Below are 18,808 nucleotides of genomic sequence, written 5' to 3'. Positions count from 1 at the left end.
TAGATAAAATCTTAAAAACACATTATATGGCTAATCGAAGATACTATAATCTTGATGGCACTCGGCTAAAAGTTAGATAACTCAAACATGAGTGTCACGCACGGCGGATCTAGGTCAATATCTTTCTAATCGACCTGCTTTTTGTATTGTCTCATTTACCGAACTCATTAAGATAATTGCTCAAAATTCTTTGATTGGGAAAGGTGGAGCATTTACATGAGAGATCATGTATTTGTTTTATGTAACATAGTATTTTACTTTATATATGTTTGAAACTATGGTCAAAAGCTTGATCAGGTTATGTTGGTCCCATCTTTATACTTTTTTTTTTGGAAAATGATTTCACCAAGTCTAAAAATATATTAAATAAATTTTAATGTAAAATTTGTTTTAATTTAATCAATACCATAGATGCACAAGTATTTCAAAACATAAGATGTCGTACACAAATATATACAGTAGTGTGGGCGATAAGCTCTAAAAGTATTGAATAATGTTTTGTACTTTTGAGATAGTGAATGCATGATTGTATCGTGGATGACTAAGTGCTTATAGTTCTGGCCTTTTTTATCATTCAAGGCTAAATGTTTGAATATGTTATAGTAGAATTATGTCAACATCTCAAATAAATTTTATAGTTCAAACAAAATTTACCTTAAACAAAATGAAATTTACAATATCAAAAGTTATTTGAGGAAATTGGGACTACATACAGTGGTGTTCATTATTAGTTTTGGACTCACTCCAACTCGACTACAAACCTACCAATCTCAATTGAAAGAGCTCAAACATTAACAAATATAATGAACGTAATAAACTAATATATACGTATCAAATCAAAGCAAAACTGTTGGAAAATAAAACAAATCATTATAAAAAATAAAATAGCAAAACGATTAAAAACAAAAACCTAAATAAACCCGTAACACGGGGGGGCTAAAAGCTAGTAAATAATAATTAAGTATGAATTATTAAAGTTAAAATGATCTTAAAATGTCGAGTATTCAAATCTTTCACTCACCCCTTCCTTCCTTCCACCCCAAACAAACCCTAGAAATCGACACGAGGAATAAACTCAAACTCCGGATGTTGCCAATTGATTGATTCATTACCCATCTCCTCCTTTATGTTATTCTCTCCTAGGTAATAAGATATCGAGACCTATTACTTTATTTATTATTATTATTATTATTTTTAATCTTGAACGCTTTTAGTTGATGATATTTGGAGCATTGCCAATTGCCATAATACAATTGAAACAATCATATCTATGATTTGTATAACCGCCGGTGTTCCCCCAGTTGTGGGGTTGTGGTTACCGGGGTTTCTTGGTCGATTACTGGCCTTTGGACCGGAGTAACGTTAACCATTTCTTCAGAAATTTTGAAAAAACTAAGAATTAGTTCTAGCTTTTATCCCACGGATGGCGCCAATGAAGAAACACTAAGTGACCCGGGGCAGATTACGGATAATCTGGGGGTTAAATAATGTTTCCCACGAGTATGAGGTCCAGCAGAGAAGGTTGTTCTTCAGGTGACCTGCAAAACAGACACCGTAAGCTCGTCACTGAGAAGGGGGTTCCTCCTTGTGACCACCCTCCGGCGTGAGAATCAGACTAGATTGCTCTGAATATAAGTGTATATTAAGAGATTGCTAGATAAGATAATGAGATATCAGATGATGTCCTTACCATTCCAAGGTGTTGGAGTATTTATAGCCGAAGGTAGGTTTCCTAGAAGGTACAGCCGGCTGAATAGTATTCCTGTTCCACCAACAGTGGACTACGCACAGGCCATGCTGGTTGGTGGATAGGCTACGGCCGACAGCTACAAGGTCGGCTGTACACTGTTCCTTTACTGCCGGCTACGCACTGTTCCACCAACTGTAGGCTGCGCACGTCCCATCGTAAGGGTTGGTGAGTAGGCAGCGGCTAATAGTGACAAATAGTACTAGAGGGTGCTCCTCCTCGTACTGTTGTCGGTGAGCTGTCACCCTGTGATTGGTTCATGGGCTGTTCTGGTCAAATCGTCTGTTCTGCCCATACCTTAGTAGGTATAGTACAAAAGATCTTCCAGAAGCATACGGACTGGCTCATTTAGGGGGGAGTACTCCCGCCTTGCTCATTCATTCATGTGACTACTGAAGTAGCTAGTGCCTTGTGCGTGTAGCCTTGCTGTTAGTGCGGGTAGCCTTCCCTGATGGCTTGTATCCGCAACTGCGGGAACAGGCGGGGTACTTCACCATTGGGAGGCTTTCCCTGCGGGTACAACTGGCGTACTGCGCGTAAGGTTCTCTGAGCATGGTGGGTCCTGCGGGAGCAGTTGGTCATTGCGCAGACGTCCCTGTTCAAGGTGAGTCTTGCGGGTCCAACTGGGCTCTGCTGGGACCTACCTCTTCAGTATCCCTTTATTAATTTACTCTCAAAAGTGTTAAGAAATAAAAGCACCCCATGTGACACTTTAATAAGTAAAACATACTCCGACTGACTGATGGTGCATTATGCATATTTATTTACTTACACTGTAATCGCATGATATCGTCACTTGACACATGGTAAATAACTCATACACTTGATTTAAATAGCCGTTGAAACTCCAAGACAGTAGTGATCTTTATTAATGGCACCCAAGTGTTCGATTGCTCCTGCCGTTGTATGGAATTGGGTTATTGAAGCACTAGCAAGTTCTGAACAAGCAGATGTATCCACTTTACTTGGTATGCTCGGTCTTCCTTTTATTTGTTACTTTATAACCTTCATTCGGTATGATTATTTATTAATCATGGTTTCAGGTCTAGTGGAAACGGCTCCTGCAATCTCGGGTGATGCAGGAGAAGATACACGAGAGATTATCTCCTTAAGAATCTTGGAGAACTTGTTCGATAATGACAGTGAAGCTGTGACGGATGTTAATATTCCTAAAGTAAGTTTTGATGCTTCAGAACGATGTGAAGACGTTCTTAAAAAGATATTGCAAGAGGTAATATACTAATATATATTGATGTTGTAAAGTATGATTTGTGCTTATTATGTTGTTTTTTGTGTGTAAATGTGCAGACTTCTGAGCCGATGACTAAATTGGAAAAGGAAAAATGGGACGTTGGTACGTTTTTAAAGCATAAGAGGTCATCTTTGCCTAAATGTTCATTGACAAAGGTGATGCATATCTCAAATGCTAGACGAAAGTAGAGTTAAGTTCGGTTTTTGTCCCTTTGGTTTGGCCATTTTAACTTGTTCAGTCCAAAAAATGAAACTTTCAACCGTTTGAGTCACTATGGTTTCATTTTCTAATCATTTTGGTCCCTAGCACTAATTCTGTTAGATTTTTTCTGTTAGTTTTTTTAATGACCTAAATACCCCTGCTAATTACAAACATAATGAATAGAACTTTGCGGTGCTCACCCTTTAAAAACATTAGAGGTCAGAGTTAAGCAACTGATTGTCTGTTAGAGTCTCAAAGTTATCAAGCCCGTTACTTTTATTTTTATTTGTTGGTGACAAAAATGGTTAAAAAACAAAACCATGGTGACTCAAATGGTTGAAGAACTTAACTCAAGAAAACAAGATTTGTTGTTTGATTTACATATTGCTAACCGGGATGTGTTTTGTTTGATAAAACAGTTGAAAGAAGCAATGCTTGATGATAATAATCCACTGTTTGCACTATTAAAAGAGAAGAGTAAGTTAGTAATTTCAAATGCATCTGAAGATACAAGTCCGGTTAATGATGATGAATCACCTTTAAACCCCAACAAAGATAAAAATATTATTCAAGAAAATGTGCTGCAAGATGACAATGCGCCCCAAGAAACATATACAGAGGGACATAACAAAAGGGTATCAGTTGATAGCATGGGAAATTTGGAGTTTGCTGTTAAAACTAAAGATTCTAACATTTTACAACCAAATAATGAAAAAGCTAATGATGATGAGAGAACCGGCATTGCTTCTAAAAAAGAAGCTTTTTTGAAGTCTCAATGCACAACCGGTCAGGATTCGTTGGCTTTGATCGAATGGTCTGAGATAGATCTTTGTATGAAGTGTAATGAAAGTGGTGAGTTGCTGCTTTGTAGTTCTGATTCCTGCCTGTTACGGTTTCATGTAAGCTGTTTAGGTTCTACTGTCACATTTGAAGAAAACGGGAAATTTTTCTGTCCGTTTTGTGCATATTCGCGTGCAATATCCAAATATCAAGAAGCTAAGAGAAACGCTTCACTCGCTAGAAAAAAGTTACAAGCTTTTTCTAACTTCACAGTGAAACCTAGACCAAACGAGCTTTCTACAAAACCAAGTGAGTTAGAGGAAAATGAAGACATACAAATGGGAGAGAACATTAATTGTATGTCAAATGACAAAGAAAGTCAACAGTCTACCGGTGCTAATTGTCTGTCAAATGACAAAGAAAGTCAAAGGTCAACTAGGGCTAATTGTATGCCAAATGACAAAGAAAGTCAAAGGTCAGCTGATGCTAATTGTATGTCAAATGACAAACAAAGTCAAAGGTCAGCCGATACTAATTGTGTGTCAAATGACAAAGAAAGTCAAAGGTCAATCAGTGCTAATTGTATGTCAAATGACAAAGAAAGTCAAAGGTCAGCCGGTGCTAATTGTATGTCAAATGACAAAGAAAGTCAAAGGTCAGCCATTGCTAATTGTATGTCAAATGACAAAGAAAGTCAAAGGTCAGCCGTTGCTAATTGTATGTCAAATGACAAAGAAAGTCAAAGGTCAACTGATGCTAATTGCATGTCAAATGACAAAGAATGTCAAAGATCAACCGGTGTTAATGATGATGAGGAAACTACCGAGTTGCCTGAGAATCCAATACCACAACCAACTACTCCAAAACAGAAATGTAAGGAAAAAGAAAGTCTAAGGTCAGCCGAGTCTAGTTTGACCATAAGACTCCGCAAGAGGAAAGCAAAACAGTGAGTTTTTCACTTTGGACTAGATAATAATATGTTATATTGTTGATTAAAATAGAGAATCATCTTTTAATTTTTAATTTGCAGCGCCTCTCCACCACCAGTTCCGTTGTTAAGGCGAAGAAAACTTCCATGGACAAAATCAGAGGTAGAAACACTAAAGGTAAGTTTGTATATATGTTTTAAATATTGAGTTTGTTAGCTTATTATTTAAATGGTGAGAGATGTAATTGAAGTGGATTGTTTTCAGGAAGGTGTTGAGAGATATTCAAGTGGTAAGAACACAAAGATTCCTTGGAAAGAGATTTTGGATTTTGGGCACAAAGTGTTCAACAAAGGGCGTACCACCATAGACTTGAAAGATAAATGGAGAAACATATGCAAATGAATCCCGTGTGTATAAAAAATGTTCATTTAGGTAACATAATGCAAACAGTAAGATGAACGTAATATCTTTCTATATGTGACAACCAACCAAAGTGCTTCTATTTCATTACATCTAGATGATTTGATGTATATTTTTTCTACCATGATATATTTTCTGTTGCTTTAATTATTTTCGGTGACGTCATCGGCTGATTACTCGACGAAGATATTCATCAAAGGCATCCGAATCTGTTTAACAATGGTCCCGTCATTAATCACGACCTCAATTCTTATGCTGCCTGAGAGACGCAACGTTGAGACTATACAACTGTGGACAGTTGTATTCGGCATCGTCGTTAACCCCTAACAAAATTCATAGAAAAAAACATTGAAAAAATAAAAAAAGTAAAAAAAAAAAACAAAATGTTTATCTAGCATCCGCGGTAAAATAAATAAATTTCAAAAAAATCGAAGAAAAATTAAAAAATAGAAAAAAACTAAAAAAAAAATATCTAGCATTGTCCGTTCTAAAAAAATAAATAAAAAAAATCTCGGTTTAGCCTTCGGGTTTGGTTTACCTTTTAGGGATATGTTTTTAGGGAGTTTAGGTTTTCCAGGTTGATGGTTAGGTTTTGTTTTATGATAGGTGGGGGGGGGGGGGGGGGGGGCTTTTCTTGTATACGTGACGATGGAAAGATAGCAGGAAAAGAAAAATACATATATATTATAATCTCACACCAAAACTCTCATTATCTTGTACATGCGTAAAAAGTAAAAACATAACTTGAAAATGTTCATGAACACTAAATTTCGTGAGATAACCTTAGGTTGGTTTTTAATATATATATATATATATATATATATATATATATATATATATATATATATATATACTATGATAGTAGGTGTTACACACGGGTTGAAATTTGATATGTAAGAAAGTGTATATAAACAACCATAAGATATCATAAAATTTACAACCAAAAAGATATCATATATCTCTATATTGGAGATATAGAGAATAGCATTGTCTACATAAAAAGTTAATAGTTACACAAACTTGTCTATATTAACAGAGTCATGAAAATATTCAAACCGTATTATCCCATCATAAACTTAAAATTTTTTGTCCAAGAACAAAAACATTTTGCTATAGAACCTGAAAAACAAAACAAACCATGCAACCTGATTAAGTATTAAACTAAAATGTTAATGTATGTCATAATGGGTTTATGTCATAATGGAAGTTTATTATACGTTTTTGAAAGTTTCTAGTTATGAACTAAACTAATAACTTAAACAGAAAACACAAAGTAAACAATGAAAGTAAAAAATTTAGAGTAATCAACTATATAACTAAGTTATTGAATTAGTGTTACCTTAAATTTCATCTTCAAATTCCAAAGAGTTTGGAAGATCTTCAAAATTTGTCTCATAGCTCTCACACTCTAACAACCATTTTACTTTCTCACTAACTTCACTTTCCAAATCCAAATGTGCCATTTTTTTCTAACATTAGCAATCTTCAGGTGATCCAAATATCTTAAGAGAAACAGATAATTGGATTCCAATATTATTTAGGATAGTACCCGTGTTACACACGATGGAACATAATATATATATAACATCATATAAATTTAATGAAATGCAAATGTTATACTTATAAATAAATGATAGTTTTTAAGTTATTGTATTTAATATAACAATAGTTTTGGTAAAACGATTATCATTGATACAAAATGAACAAATGAAAGTTTAATATATTTAAGACGATTATTATTGATTTAATCGTTATTGTTGATATCTAGATTAGAGTCCGTGTTACAATATATAAACAATAACATAAGAACCTGCAAAAAATATTCTTATTTTTTTTCAAACCCGGGTCATAGTTCCAAGTCCATAATAATCCAGCTAGTATTTGAACTAATAATATACCAAAGCATATTTATAATCTAATAATGCAGAAGAACAATATAGTACAAAACTACCAATTAAAAGTAAACTATAACCCACAACCTTCATCTCCTTCAAACAATATGAAATTTGAAATGAATAATCAACTTTGTACTGTGAGACTCTTAGACTTGCTTGGCTACTACAAATTCGAATTATTTCTAACAAAAGTTAAATATATATATATATATATATATATAGGGTTGGTATCATTTAAGAACTCTAAAAAAGTTAAGAACTCTTAGGAACTCTAAACAATCAAATATTTTTAAAATTTTTTTTATATGCTAACATTATTTAAGAGTAGTTTTATCATATTTCATATAAAAAATTTTGATTTACATATATTCATCACAAGTTTACATATGTGTAAAATTCATGTACTACCAAATTTACATAGGTGTAACACAAAACATAGATATATATAAAAGCTAATTTTCAAAATTGTAATTGTAATTATTGATATACAAAATGATGAAACTACACTCAAAGAATATTAACATACAAAAATTTTTATAAAAAACGTTAGGTTTCAACGGTTCCTTTAAGTTCTTAAATAATTTAACAGTTCTGTAATGATACTCATCCTATATATATATATACATAGTTACTAAATTACCATCTTGAAAAAAACCCACTTTTGAATTTTGATTAAATAGCCTAGCGAGTGACCCGTGTAACACATGAGCGGGAATTATAAAACACGTAAAATATACATATATGTTTTAAATTTAAATGAATTGTAAATGTTATATTAATAAGAACGGATTATTTTAGATGAATTATAAGGTATTACATCATGAATACTAATTAAACGGTAGTTGCATCATTTGAAATTAATAGTATAACTCTAATACATTTTATATGTTGTAAAAAATGGATTTATATGTTTTAAACAATTACAAAAGTTTAAATAAAAATACATATTATAATAATAACATATAAAATGATTCAAAAGATTTTATTTCTGATATGTTTCTGTTTTGTAAATATTATAATATTGAATTTAAAATTGTGGTTATAAGATAATTTTAAATTTCGGTTTGTAAATATTAACAAAATTGTAACTTAGAATTGACTGGTCAAGGTTACTAAACTAAGAAAACTTTAATTATGCTAAATATAAACGGGAGTAGATTGTATTAAAAAAAAATAAAAGTTAAAATTTAGATTAACTTGGATGGAGAAAAACAATGGAGGTTGTAATGGTATAAAGTGATGAGAAAATATATAAGAAATGTATCGATTATATAGTATAAAATATTTAATTTATTTATGTAAAAAATAATATAAATAGAAATGAGAATAAATATTTAAAGTTAAAATTATGTCCAAATTTAACAGAATTTGAGTGAAATTGAGTCAAATGGTTAATTTATTAAAATCAGGTTTTTAATAATATAGTCAAAGTTAAAATCAACCCGTGTGTAAAATTATAATATATAAACATACACCAAAATTAGAGTCAAATCATTTATTATTATTATTAAATTATTAGTTATTACTTATTAAAATTATAATTTTGTACACATTGTTACTAAAATTAGAGTAAAATCATTAATTATTTAAAAAATCACTAAATCATATACCAAAACGGCAAAAGTATTTTTATAAAGTTAATATTTTGGTAAAATTAATATAATTGGTCAATAATTTAAATTTGAAAATGATAAATAAATCCGTAAATTATAATATATTGTAAAATTGTAATATAAATACAAATCATATTGTTTCCTATTATGTAAAATATGGATACTTATTTTCAAATTAACTTGTACCAAAAATATACAAAATTAACTTATTTAATTAATGGTCAAAAAACATTAAAATTAAGTTTAATTTTCAAATACCAAATTAACACTCTTCAATCTCGTTCAATTTTAAATTTTTGAATACCAAATTAAGATATTCACGTTGACTATAAAGTATTAATTTCAAATAATTCAAATTAACTTTAAAATCAGTTTGTTTATAAATTAAGGAAAGTCAAAGTATATACTTAAATATGTTAATGGGATAATTAAATTACAATATTCATGTTAATTAAGTTATTTAAAACAATAAGGAAAGTCAAACTAAATAAATGGTATTAATGAGATAATTCATATCGAATTGATTAAAACACGTCGGAAAAAAAATATACATGAATATTAAAATAAAATATTAAATAAAATAAAATATACATCAACATTAAAATTAAAATAAATACATATTATAAACACATAATTATTCCGTGAAATTAAATTATATGAGTAGGCAATTACCTGCAAATAATAAAAACGAATATTAATATTGATATTATGGATTATTTTAATTATAACTAATAACCGGAAAATTTTAAAGGTGTTAACGGAAAAACGAAATTTAAATATGTTACCGGAAAAAAGATTGTATAAGCCGTGACACTCACCTGAAATTATAAACTAAAATATTAATGTTGATATTATGCAACAATTGTTATAGGAAAAACACATATACGGAAAATGTTACCGAAATAACTTACCGGAAAAACGTAACAATGGAATATAAGTTTTTTATTAACAAACTAATGAAATCTTCAACAAATTAATCGGGTAAATAACCTGAAATAATGTAAAGCAACCATTGTTATAGGTATAAAACATAGCCAGAAAAAACTTAACGGAAAATCTTACCGGAAATACTTAACGGAAAAACTTAAAACGTCCACATATCACCTTCATGCCTGTTTATGATTTACAACCTAAATTGATTTTATTTAAATCAGTTAACAATGAGAATAAACATAAAAAAGTTAGAAGAAACAATAACCAGAAAAAATAATAAGGTTGCCGGAAATAAATAGATAAACAATCGAAAGTTTATTGTAAAATACAAACTTACCGGAAAATTGATACAAATCTTGAATGATATTCGCCAGAATATATTAATAAGTGAAAGAGAGAAAAAGTTGAATAGGGTAAAATATTAAGAAATGTTATGGTTTAAATATAGGTTAGTTGATGAGTTGGCATGCTTAAGAAAGGTAATGGGTGACATGGCAATGAGGTGACATCTTATGTGGACACCCTAGAATATTGACATGTGGAAATTGCTCCTTGCTTTAATAGTGTATATATATCTATAATATATATAAACGAAGATCCAAAAATCCTAGATGTCGCGATGTGGTCGCTTCCCCTTTTTTTGGAGTCACCAGATTTGCTTGATTTTTAAATGGAAGCTTCTCATGCATTTGACCCGAATTCATGGATATGGATCTTACCAAACCCATATATTCCTTAAACGGGTTGTAACATCTCATTAAATAAAAAATTATTCTCACCAAATTATTGATGTAAAAATCCTATAATATATGATATACTAAAATTAATATCTTATTTATTTTAATATATATATATATATATATATTATTTAAATTAAAAAAACCAATTTTATAGTAAAAAATAGACACGGGTCTTGGGTCTCATCAAACCATAAGTATATTATTAACTTTCATAAATATTATTTATAATTAAAAAAACCAATTTTATAGTAGAAAAAATAAACGGGTCTTAAGTCTCATCAAGACCATATAGTTTTTAAACCGGTTATAACATCTCATTTATTTGTGAAACAATTTATCATCAAACCATAAGTATATTATTAACTTTGATACAATAAAAAAATATAAACTCAAAAAATAAATAAATATTAGAACAAACAATATAAACCAACCCCCGTAATACGGGGGATAAAAACTAATATATATATATATATATACTAGTTTATATACCCGTGTGATACACGGGTTGAAAAAGACAATGTTTAAAACAAATTAATAAATATAATCTATAAAATTTTAAAAATCAAATAAATATGTAACTAAGTAACTTAAATATAACATAAAGAATATTTAATAACTTATTACAAAATTTGAATAATTCTTTGTATACAACATTTGATGTTGTATTTAAAATATTACCATCAATATTTTGAATATAACATAGAATGCCAATTTTCTCGTCTGGTAATTCTTTATATACAACAACAACCATACCCAGTAATTCTTTATATACAACTACCATACCCTGTAATAATCCCACTAATAGCAAAACTATTGGTAGGGTCTGAGAAAGGTAGTATGTAGGCAAACCAAACCTCTATCCAAAAAGAATAAAGATGTTGCTTTCGATTAGACCCCCCAACTCTACTCGTAATTCTTTATATGTAAATACAAATTTTATTTTCGTAATTCAATCAAATAGCATTTTTGTTGTGAAAAAAAAAGTATACTCATGGACTTAAATATATACTTATGCAACGTCAATACACATAGACTTCGCAAATTCACACGTTATAATACTTGACCCAAACCAATTTGATACTCTTTTAAAACAACTCGTTTTCTCTTGAACTCATTCCAATCATATCTAGTTTGATCCGAACTCAGTTTTACTCAAATAATATAATTAATAACATTTTCATTTGTTTATATTATAAAATATATAATATAACTATTACAAAACAAACTCCAGTCATAGTATTAACAATATGTCATTATTAGCTAAGAACCGATTATCGAACCTTTTAACCGGACTCAAATGACGATGGACGGAAGTCAGGTTTTGTTATTAGTTTGAGATTTTGATTTTTGAAATACCGGAAGAAATACATCCTTGAAATCCTAGATAATATCAAAAGCTTTCAAAGGAAGATTTCTAGTAAAGCTTCTAAAGGTAGAGGAAGATATCAAAAAGTATCAAATACAACACAAGGTTTGAATGATAAAACAGGAAGATATCAGTAATGAATATACCGCTAACCAAACCTGAACTGAAAACATCGGGTTTTCAAAAAAAAAATGATGTTGGTCATTGCTTGTGTTCCATTTTTCAGCTCATTAATTTGGTTCCGGTTGCTTATATTGGTTTTATGCACACCCCTAAACTGAGTTTGCAATCGACATATTTTTAAAAACTTAATGGGACTACTTTATTACAGCTTGAAGAACTTTAAAATGGATGTTAGTATTTGAATTCACAATAAAAAGAATTGAAACCAAACATGAACAAAATTGTAATATAATTGGAAAATGCAGATATTGGTTTTACTTCAATTGTGGCTAATAAGGCGCAACTCGGGCCTATATCGTTGTATCTAAGAAATCAATTATTAGCAACAGTAAAAATAAACATATATAGAGTCTTCATTTGATAAGATCTTTCATAATCACACTGAAAATAATTCCAAGCTAATTATTTTGATAGTTAATAAATAAGTGAGTAACAATGAAAAAAAAAACAGAAATCATAACCAACACATGCACTTGATAAGGAGAGGATCATCCATCATTTCCCTTATAATAATACTCTATTTGTGAGAAATTTGATATTTGTAAAGTCCTGAATTCATAACATTATAATATAATTAATTTTACTTTTTTTTTTAAATAGTTTATACATGTTAAAATTATTTGAACATCAAATTAAGTCTCAAATAGTATAACCAACTTCATTCCCAAGTTTTAGTCTCATTTCTTCTTCTGCCCAACACTCTGAAAACATATTAAGTATTAATACATTTAAAGATAATCTAAAAAAATATTAGAAAAGTAATGATGGATAATGGATTATAGTGACATTAAGAACATATGATGGTGAGTACCTGCACGGCTAAACGTCTTGCCTGAGTACAAGCAACAATGTGTCCACCATTAATGCACCCTGCTTCGTCGCCGGAATATTCATTCCACGGCCGAAACCCTAACAGCCGCTGTCACAGTCGATTTTCAGCGGTTCCACAACCACCGTTGTGTGCTCTATCTGAGCAGCTAACAGAATGATGTTCGCAGCCCGAAGGGTTTTCGGTAATTCAGTGGTACGCCAGCGGCTAGTGGTGACGACGGTGGACCTATCGACTTTCCGATGGTGGCGCAACTGACATATTAATAAAAAGGTATTAATAAATAGACACACTACACCATTTGTGAGAAATTTGATATGTGGAGTGGACAGAAAAAGAAACGGTATTAATAAATACACACCGATGGTGTAGTGTGTGTGGGTGGGAGGGGGGGTTTATGGGGGAGTGTTTTTTCAAAATTCAAACGGGTTCTTTGAAAAAGGGGATGTACAGTTGCTTAAATGGGTGACAAGTCAGCACAAGCCCTCAATGTTTGACATATCAGCTCGGCTGATATAAGGGAGACAAGTGAAAGAAAAATCTTCTTTTATTATACAGAGAGATATATACAGGATGCGTATCATTATAGAACTGTTAAATTATTTAAGAACTTGAAGAAACCATTGAAAACTAATGTTTTTTATAAAATTCTTTGTATATTAATGTTATTTGAGTGTAGTTTTATCATTTTTCTATACCTATATTTACGATTACAATTTTAAAAAGTAGTTTTTTTTACATATCTATGTTTTGTTTTACACCTATGTAATTTTTTAGTACATAAATTTTACACATATGTAAACTTGTGATTAATATATATAATGAAAAAATTTTATATAAAATATGATAAAACTACTATTAAATAATGTTAATACATAAAAAAATTTGAAAAAAATTTGGTTGTTTAGAGTTCATAAGAGTTCTTAAATGATACCAACCCTATATATATATATATATATATATATGATTAGGTTCATTTCAGAAGTGTTTTTAGAGCGAGAAGTGCGAGAAATAAAATCAACCAATCACAATTTATTCTTTTATTAACCATTTTTTTTATTACAAGGGTATATTAGTAAAAACGATTTTTTTATATTTTTGGAAAGTAACAATAAGTTACAGATAACTTGTTTTTATTTATAATTTATCAATTTTTCCAAATTACGTTTCAAATTTTGATAGCCTTCAATCAAATTCTTACCAAACCCCTTTTATCGATCATTCTGTTAAACCCACGTATTTAAATTTAATTTTATAGCTTTATCCCCAATTAAAACAATATACTTGATTATCAAAAATCTATTTTAGATTCTTATATTTGTACAGTTCGATTGAATTTTCACATATACTTTACTTTAGTGGAGGTCTTTCTTGGTTCTCCATTAAATATCACAACATGTTAAATATTAACAATACACGTTATAACCATACACACTACGTATATGAGTTGTAAGTTTAATCATAATCTTAGATACTTTAAATATAAAAAAAAACTTGTTTCATTAACTAAGGAAAAAAAGTGGTGCATGTAAACTAAAATACACATCACATAGATACAAAATACAAATTACAAAATCTGAATATTGACTAATTACATTAATACTTTTAAGAATAATACCAAATCCACCAAAGAGTTTGTGCTAAAACATCATCTAAATGTTCCTGTGATGTGATGAAGCATATCAAAAGTTCAAAAATATCCTAATTATCAAAGAAATTTTAAAATATAACAATGGTAAACATCAACAAAATTTATATATGTACAATGGTAAATACCAAACTACAAACTCAGATTTTTAATCCATCATGTTAACAAAAAAACTTTCAAACAATCTTGTATAAAAACTCATCCAAATTCATAAAAAGGTCACAAACACTTAACCAACTAGTTTTACTTTAAAACAATATATAATGTTAAAAAAACGAGTTAAAACCATCTAACCAGTATCTTATTAGTTAGCTGCTCATGGTTCAACCAAACACTCATTTTAGACACTAAAACCTCCTTAACATGTGATCATTTCATGCTTATATTGAATGCACAGTCTTGGCCGCAAAATATACTTTTAAATCATATCGTATGCTTTTTGACTCATGAGAGCTTTTGTCATCATTCAACTTCCGTTAATAGGATTATTTTAGCAGAGCCTCCTCTCTTTTGTAAAGAAGACTTTTCGAGTATGTCAAATGTATTTTATTATGTTTTTAAAACAAAAAAAAATTAATAAACACCTAACAAAAACAAGTAACTATATCAAACACCGCTACACAAAAATTCGACCATAAATGTTGATACACATATCATATATACTAACTTATATATACCTAATTACCAATACAACTATTCCATTTCGTTACCCATCCTACACCTATATTCTACCATTCCTACATAGTAACAAAACCGATACACAAGCTATAACCAATATCCACATAAATTTAAAATATATTACCTATATTCCAACATAAATTTTAATATCCCTACACACGATAAAACCAATATAAAAATTTCAACAAAACCGGTTTACAATATACATACATCCATGACAAACACCCTACAAAGATAAGTACACATCTTTTGCAATACGATAATAACATTTACGTACTTTTCATACATGCATTAAATAGTCCTACACGACAACAAAACAAATACATATTTTTCATGCATGCACTAAATAGTCCTACACGGCAACAAAACACATACACAAATCTAACATATTCCTACATAAATTTAGCATCCCTACACATGGACCGATCATCAGAAGCACAACCAATCAGTTAATACATATATTGCATACTCCTACACAATAACAAATCAAATACACATAATCTAACAGATTCATACATAAAATTTAACATCCCTACACAAGGACCAAACATCATAACCACATCCAGTTAAGACATATATTATGTAATCCTACAGAACAACAAAACACATACACATAATCTAATATATTCCTACATAAATTTTAACATCCCTACACATGAACCGAACATCAGAACCACAACCAATTAACACATATATTGCATAATCCTACACAACAACAAAACAACTTCACATAATCTAACATATTCCTACATAAATTTTAACATCCCTACACATAGACCGAACATCAGAACCACAACCAATTAACACATATATTGCATAATCCTACACAGCAACAAAACAGCTACACATAATCTAACATATTCCTACACACATTTTAACATACATACACATGGACTGTACATCAGAACCACAACCAATTAACATATATATTGCATAATCCTACACAACAACAAAACAGTTACACCTAATCTAATATATTCCTACATACATTTTAACATACATACACATGGACTATACATCGAAACCACAACCAATTTCATCTTCTAGATCACCTACATAACATATTTAGAATACCTATATATTATATATTGAATTTTAGTAGTCATATTATAAACACTCTTTACGCAAAAATAGATTCCTCACCATAACCTACAACTCTAGTAAACCCTTATCCATAAAAACTGTTTTACCTACCCAATTTGCATATAATCCCTACACAGCCAGCACACATACACATACACATACACATACATACCATATCGTTACACTAATTGTACATTGCCGGCTCTTGAGATAATCCTACACATCATACACAAATATGATTACAATACCATAAATGAGTGCATTAACTATTGTAGTCCTGGAGGAAAACCTGAGATTTTTCCCCTGATTCCTTTTTTTAAATCCCTAGTTTTTCCCCAAATCAATAAATTCAACAACATAGTTTATATTTTGATTATGAATTTGGTATATTGATTCCTAAAACACAGATGTATTGAGTTATAACAAAAATAAAAGGAAAATGAATAAAAAATAACAATATACTAACCTTAGTGGATTGGAGATTGAGATTCTAAAGATTATGGAAATCGATTGGATTGGTGATTAAAGATTTGTAGAATTTAAATATTGTTGATGATGATAATGGAATAACTAATCTAGATATCGATTAGTGAGGATGTTGAAGAGAATTAATTAGGGCATAAAAGGGGGAACCGATTATGTACACTTTAATTGGTTAAGCCTACACCAAAAGACTAATCTATCATTTTTACTTAAAAACATGTTAAAATATTGTGTTGGTAATAAAAAAATATGCCACTTCTAATCTACACCATTGATTACATATAATCAATGATCAAGATTTACTTCTCGCTATAATTTCACTTCTCGCATGAACCATCCCATATATATATATATATATATATATATATATATAATTGTTGCAAATACATTAATATTATAATGAAACGTGTTGTTTTGAATGTGTAACATTTCAAAACATAACATATTTATTTTTGGGTTAAAAATGTCAACTTTGAAATAGAATGACCCAAAATATTTGTAATAATAAATATGTTAATAAAATATATATGGATTATATTATGTTAGAAAAACTCCATATTAAGGAAATGGGGGAAATAATTTCATCCCACATGAAAAGAAGGAAGAAAATGGAACTCATTCAAATGGTTATAAATAAGGAAGATAAATTCTCTCCCACATGAAAAGTAAATAATATTTGGAAGCTCTTTATAAGGAGTTGAGTTTTCATAGTAATATTTTTATATGCCATGCATGCACCAGTGGTCCTAGCAGAGGGTGCGAAACACCTGACGCGCACGCGCACGGGCTCAGGCGCGGACGCGGGCGAAGGGCGCAATGTGGCACTTTGAACGCTTAAGAGCCGCCTTAGTGTTTTTGGAAAATGGAAGCGAGACTAAGAAGTGACAAGGTATTAAAGTTAAGGGAATAAAATGGAAATTCTGGATTTCAAGACCCATCGCGATACGCAATGGCTCAGAAGATAACCCATCGCGATGGGTACATCACATTGCTCCAGAATGGGCGGTGTCGCGATACGTGATCACCTAACTTTTTGGTTCATCGTAATACCCGATGACCAGACGAAGTAATCGTGGACATGTGCCCAACCATGTGGCACCACGTGGCAGGTCTACTAGGTGACCAATCAGACATAGTGGGCGGCATCGCGATACGCAATGGTCAAAACAAAGTTCTATTGCGATACGCGATGGAATATAATATTCAGAGGTGGTTAAGCAGTCCATCGCAATACGCGATAGATCCCCTTTTTAGCCCATCGCGTATGGCGATGGGTCACAATCTCAGCCCTATAAATAGGGGTGTCGGGCTCTACTTTATGCATCCCAAATCCAACTTCACTTGTCTTGAAAAACGTGCCTCGATACCGGAGTCCCGATAATTCGTTCTCAAAGTACGTGTAAGGTGTAGAAGTGTTATTAGTTCATTCCCTCGATATCGACGACAAGTAGGAGTGCTGCCCGCGTCAAGCTTAGGCATTTCTAGAAACACAAGACATACAAGGTAGGGGTTCCGCCCGATTATTTTATTATATATGGCTTATACCAAATTCGAGGGTATATCTATACCTTGAGTATGAAATAAGTGAAATATGATTTTCATAAGATAAGGATATGGATAAAATATTAATTCTTTATTGGAAATAAAGTTTTATAATGTTTCTTAAAGAAAGAAGAAACTTGGTATATACGTGTTTCTTCATGAAAAAGAAACGTAGTGTTTAATTGATAAATGTTTTGAATAAAAGTCCAAGTATTTTATAAAAGATAAATACTTATCAAGGTAAAGAATATGCGAATAGACTAAAGGTCTAAAGCTAGATCATTGATCTAGTAGTTATAAAAGGTTATTCTCGTACTATAGGTCCGAGGTAACAAGAAGACTAGATCAGTGGGTTACGCTGATCATAACAAAGGTGAATATGTCCAACTCTTTACAATTTATTAGAGTCATTAAAATGATTACATGGGATTGCGTATCCCTAAAACGTTATAAACAAAGGTAATCGCTGGCCCTCAGGCTATTGTA

At 30.7% G+C, this 18,808-nt stretch overlaps 1 protein-coding gene across 1 annotated transcript; it reads left to right on the top strand.

The window, feature by feature from the left end:
• Positions 1 to 2,539: 2,539 nt before the first annotated feature.
• Positions 2,540 to 5,658, top strand: LOC143582635 (uncharacterized). The gene is made up of 6 exons (XM_077065152.1): positions 2,540 to 2,715; positions 2,791 to 2,978; positions 3,056 to 3,154; positions 3,620 to 4,926; positions 5,011 to 5,086; positions 5,174 to 5,658. The coding sequence occupies exons 1-6, from the start codon at positions 2,619 to 2,621 to the stop codon at positions 5,309 to 5,311; spliced, it is 1,905 nt and encodes a 634-aa protein (XP_076921267.1). The 5' UTR covers positions 2,540 to 2,618; the 3' UTR covers positions 5,312 to 5,658.
• Positions 5,659 to 18,808: the final 13,150 nt, after the last annotated feature.

Source organism: Bidens hawaiensis, unplaced genomic scaffold (assembly GCF_021521415.1).
Source record: "Bidens hawaiensis isolate Kalapana, Puna unplaced genomic scaffold, B.hawaiensis_p1.1 tig00031822_1, whole genome shotgun sequence".
In the NCBI taxonomy this organism is placed as follows: domain Eukaryota; kingdom Viridiplantae; phylum Streptophyta; class Magnoliopsida; order Asterales; family Asteraceae; genus Bidens; species Bidens hawaiensis.
This window is presented reverse-complemented; position numbering and strand designations above follow the sequence as displayed.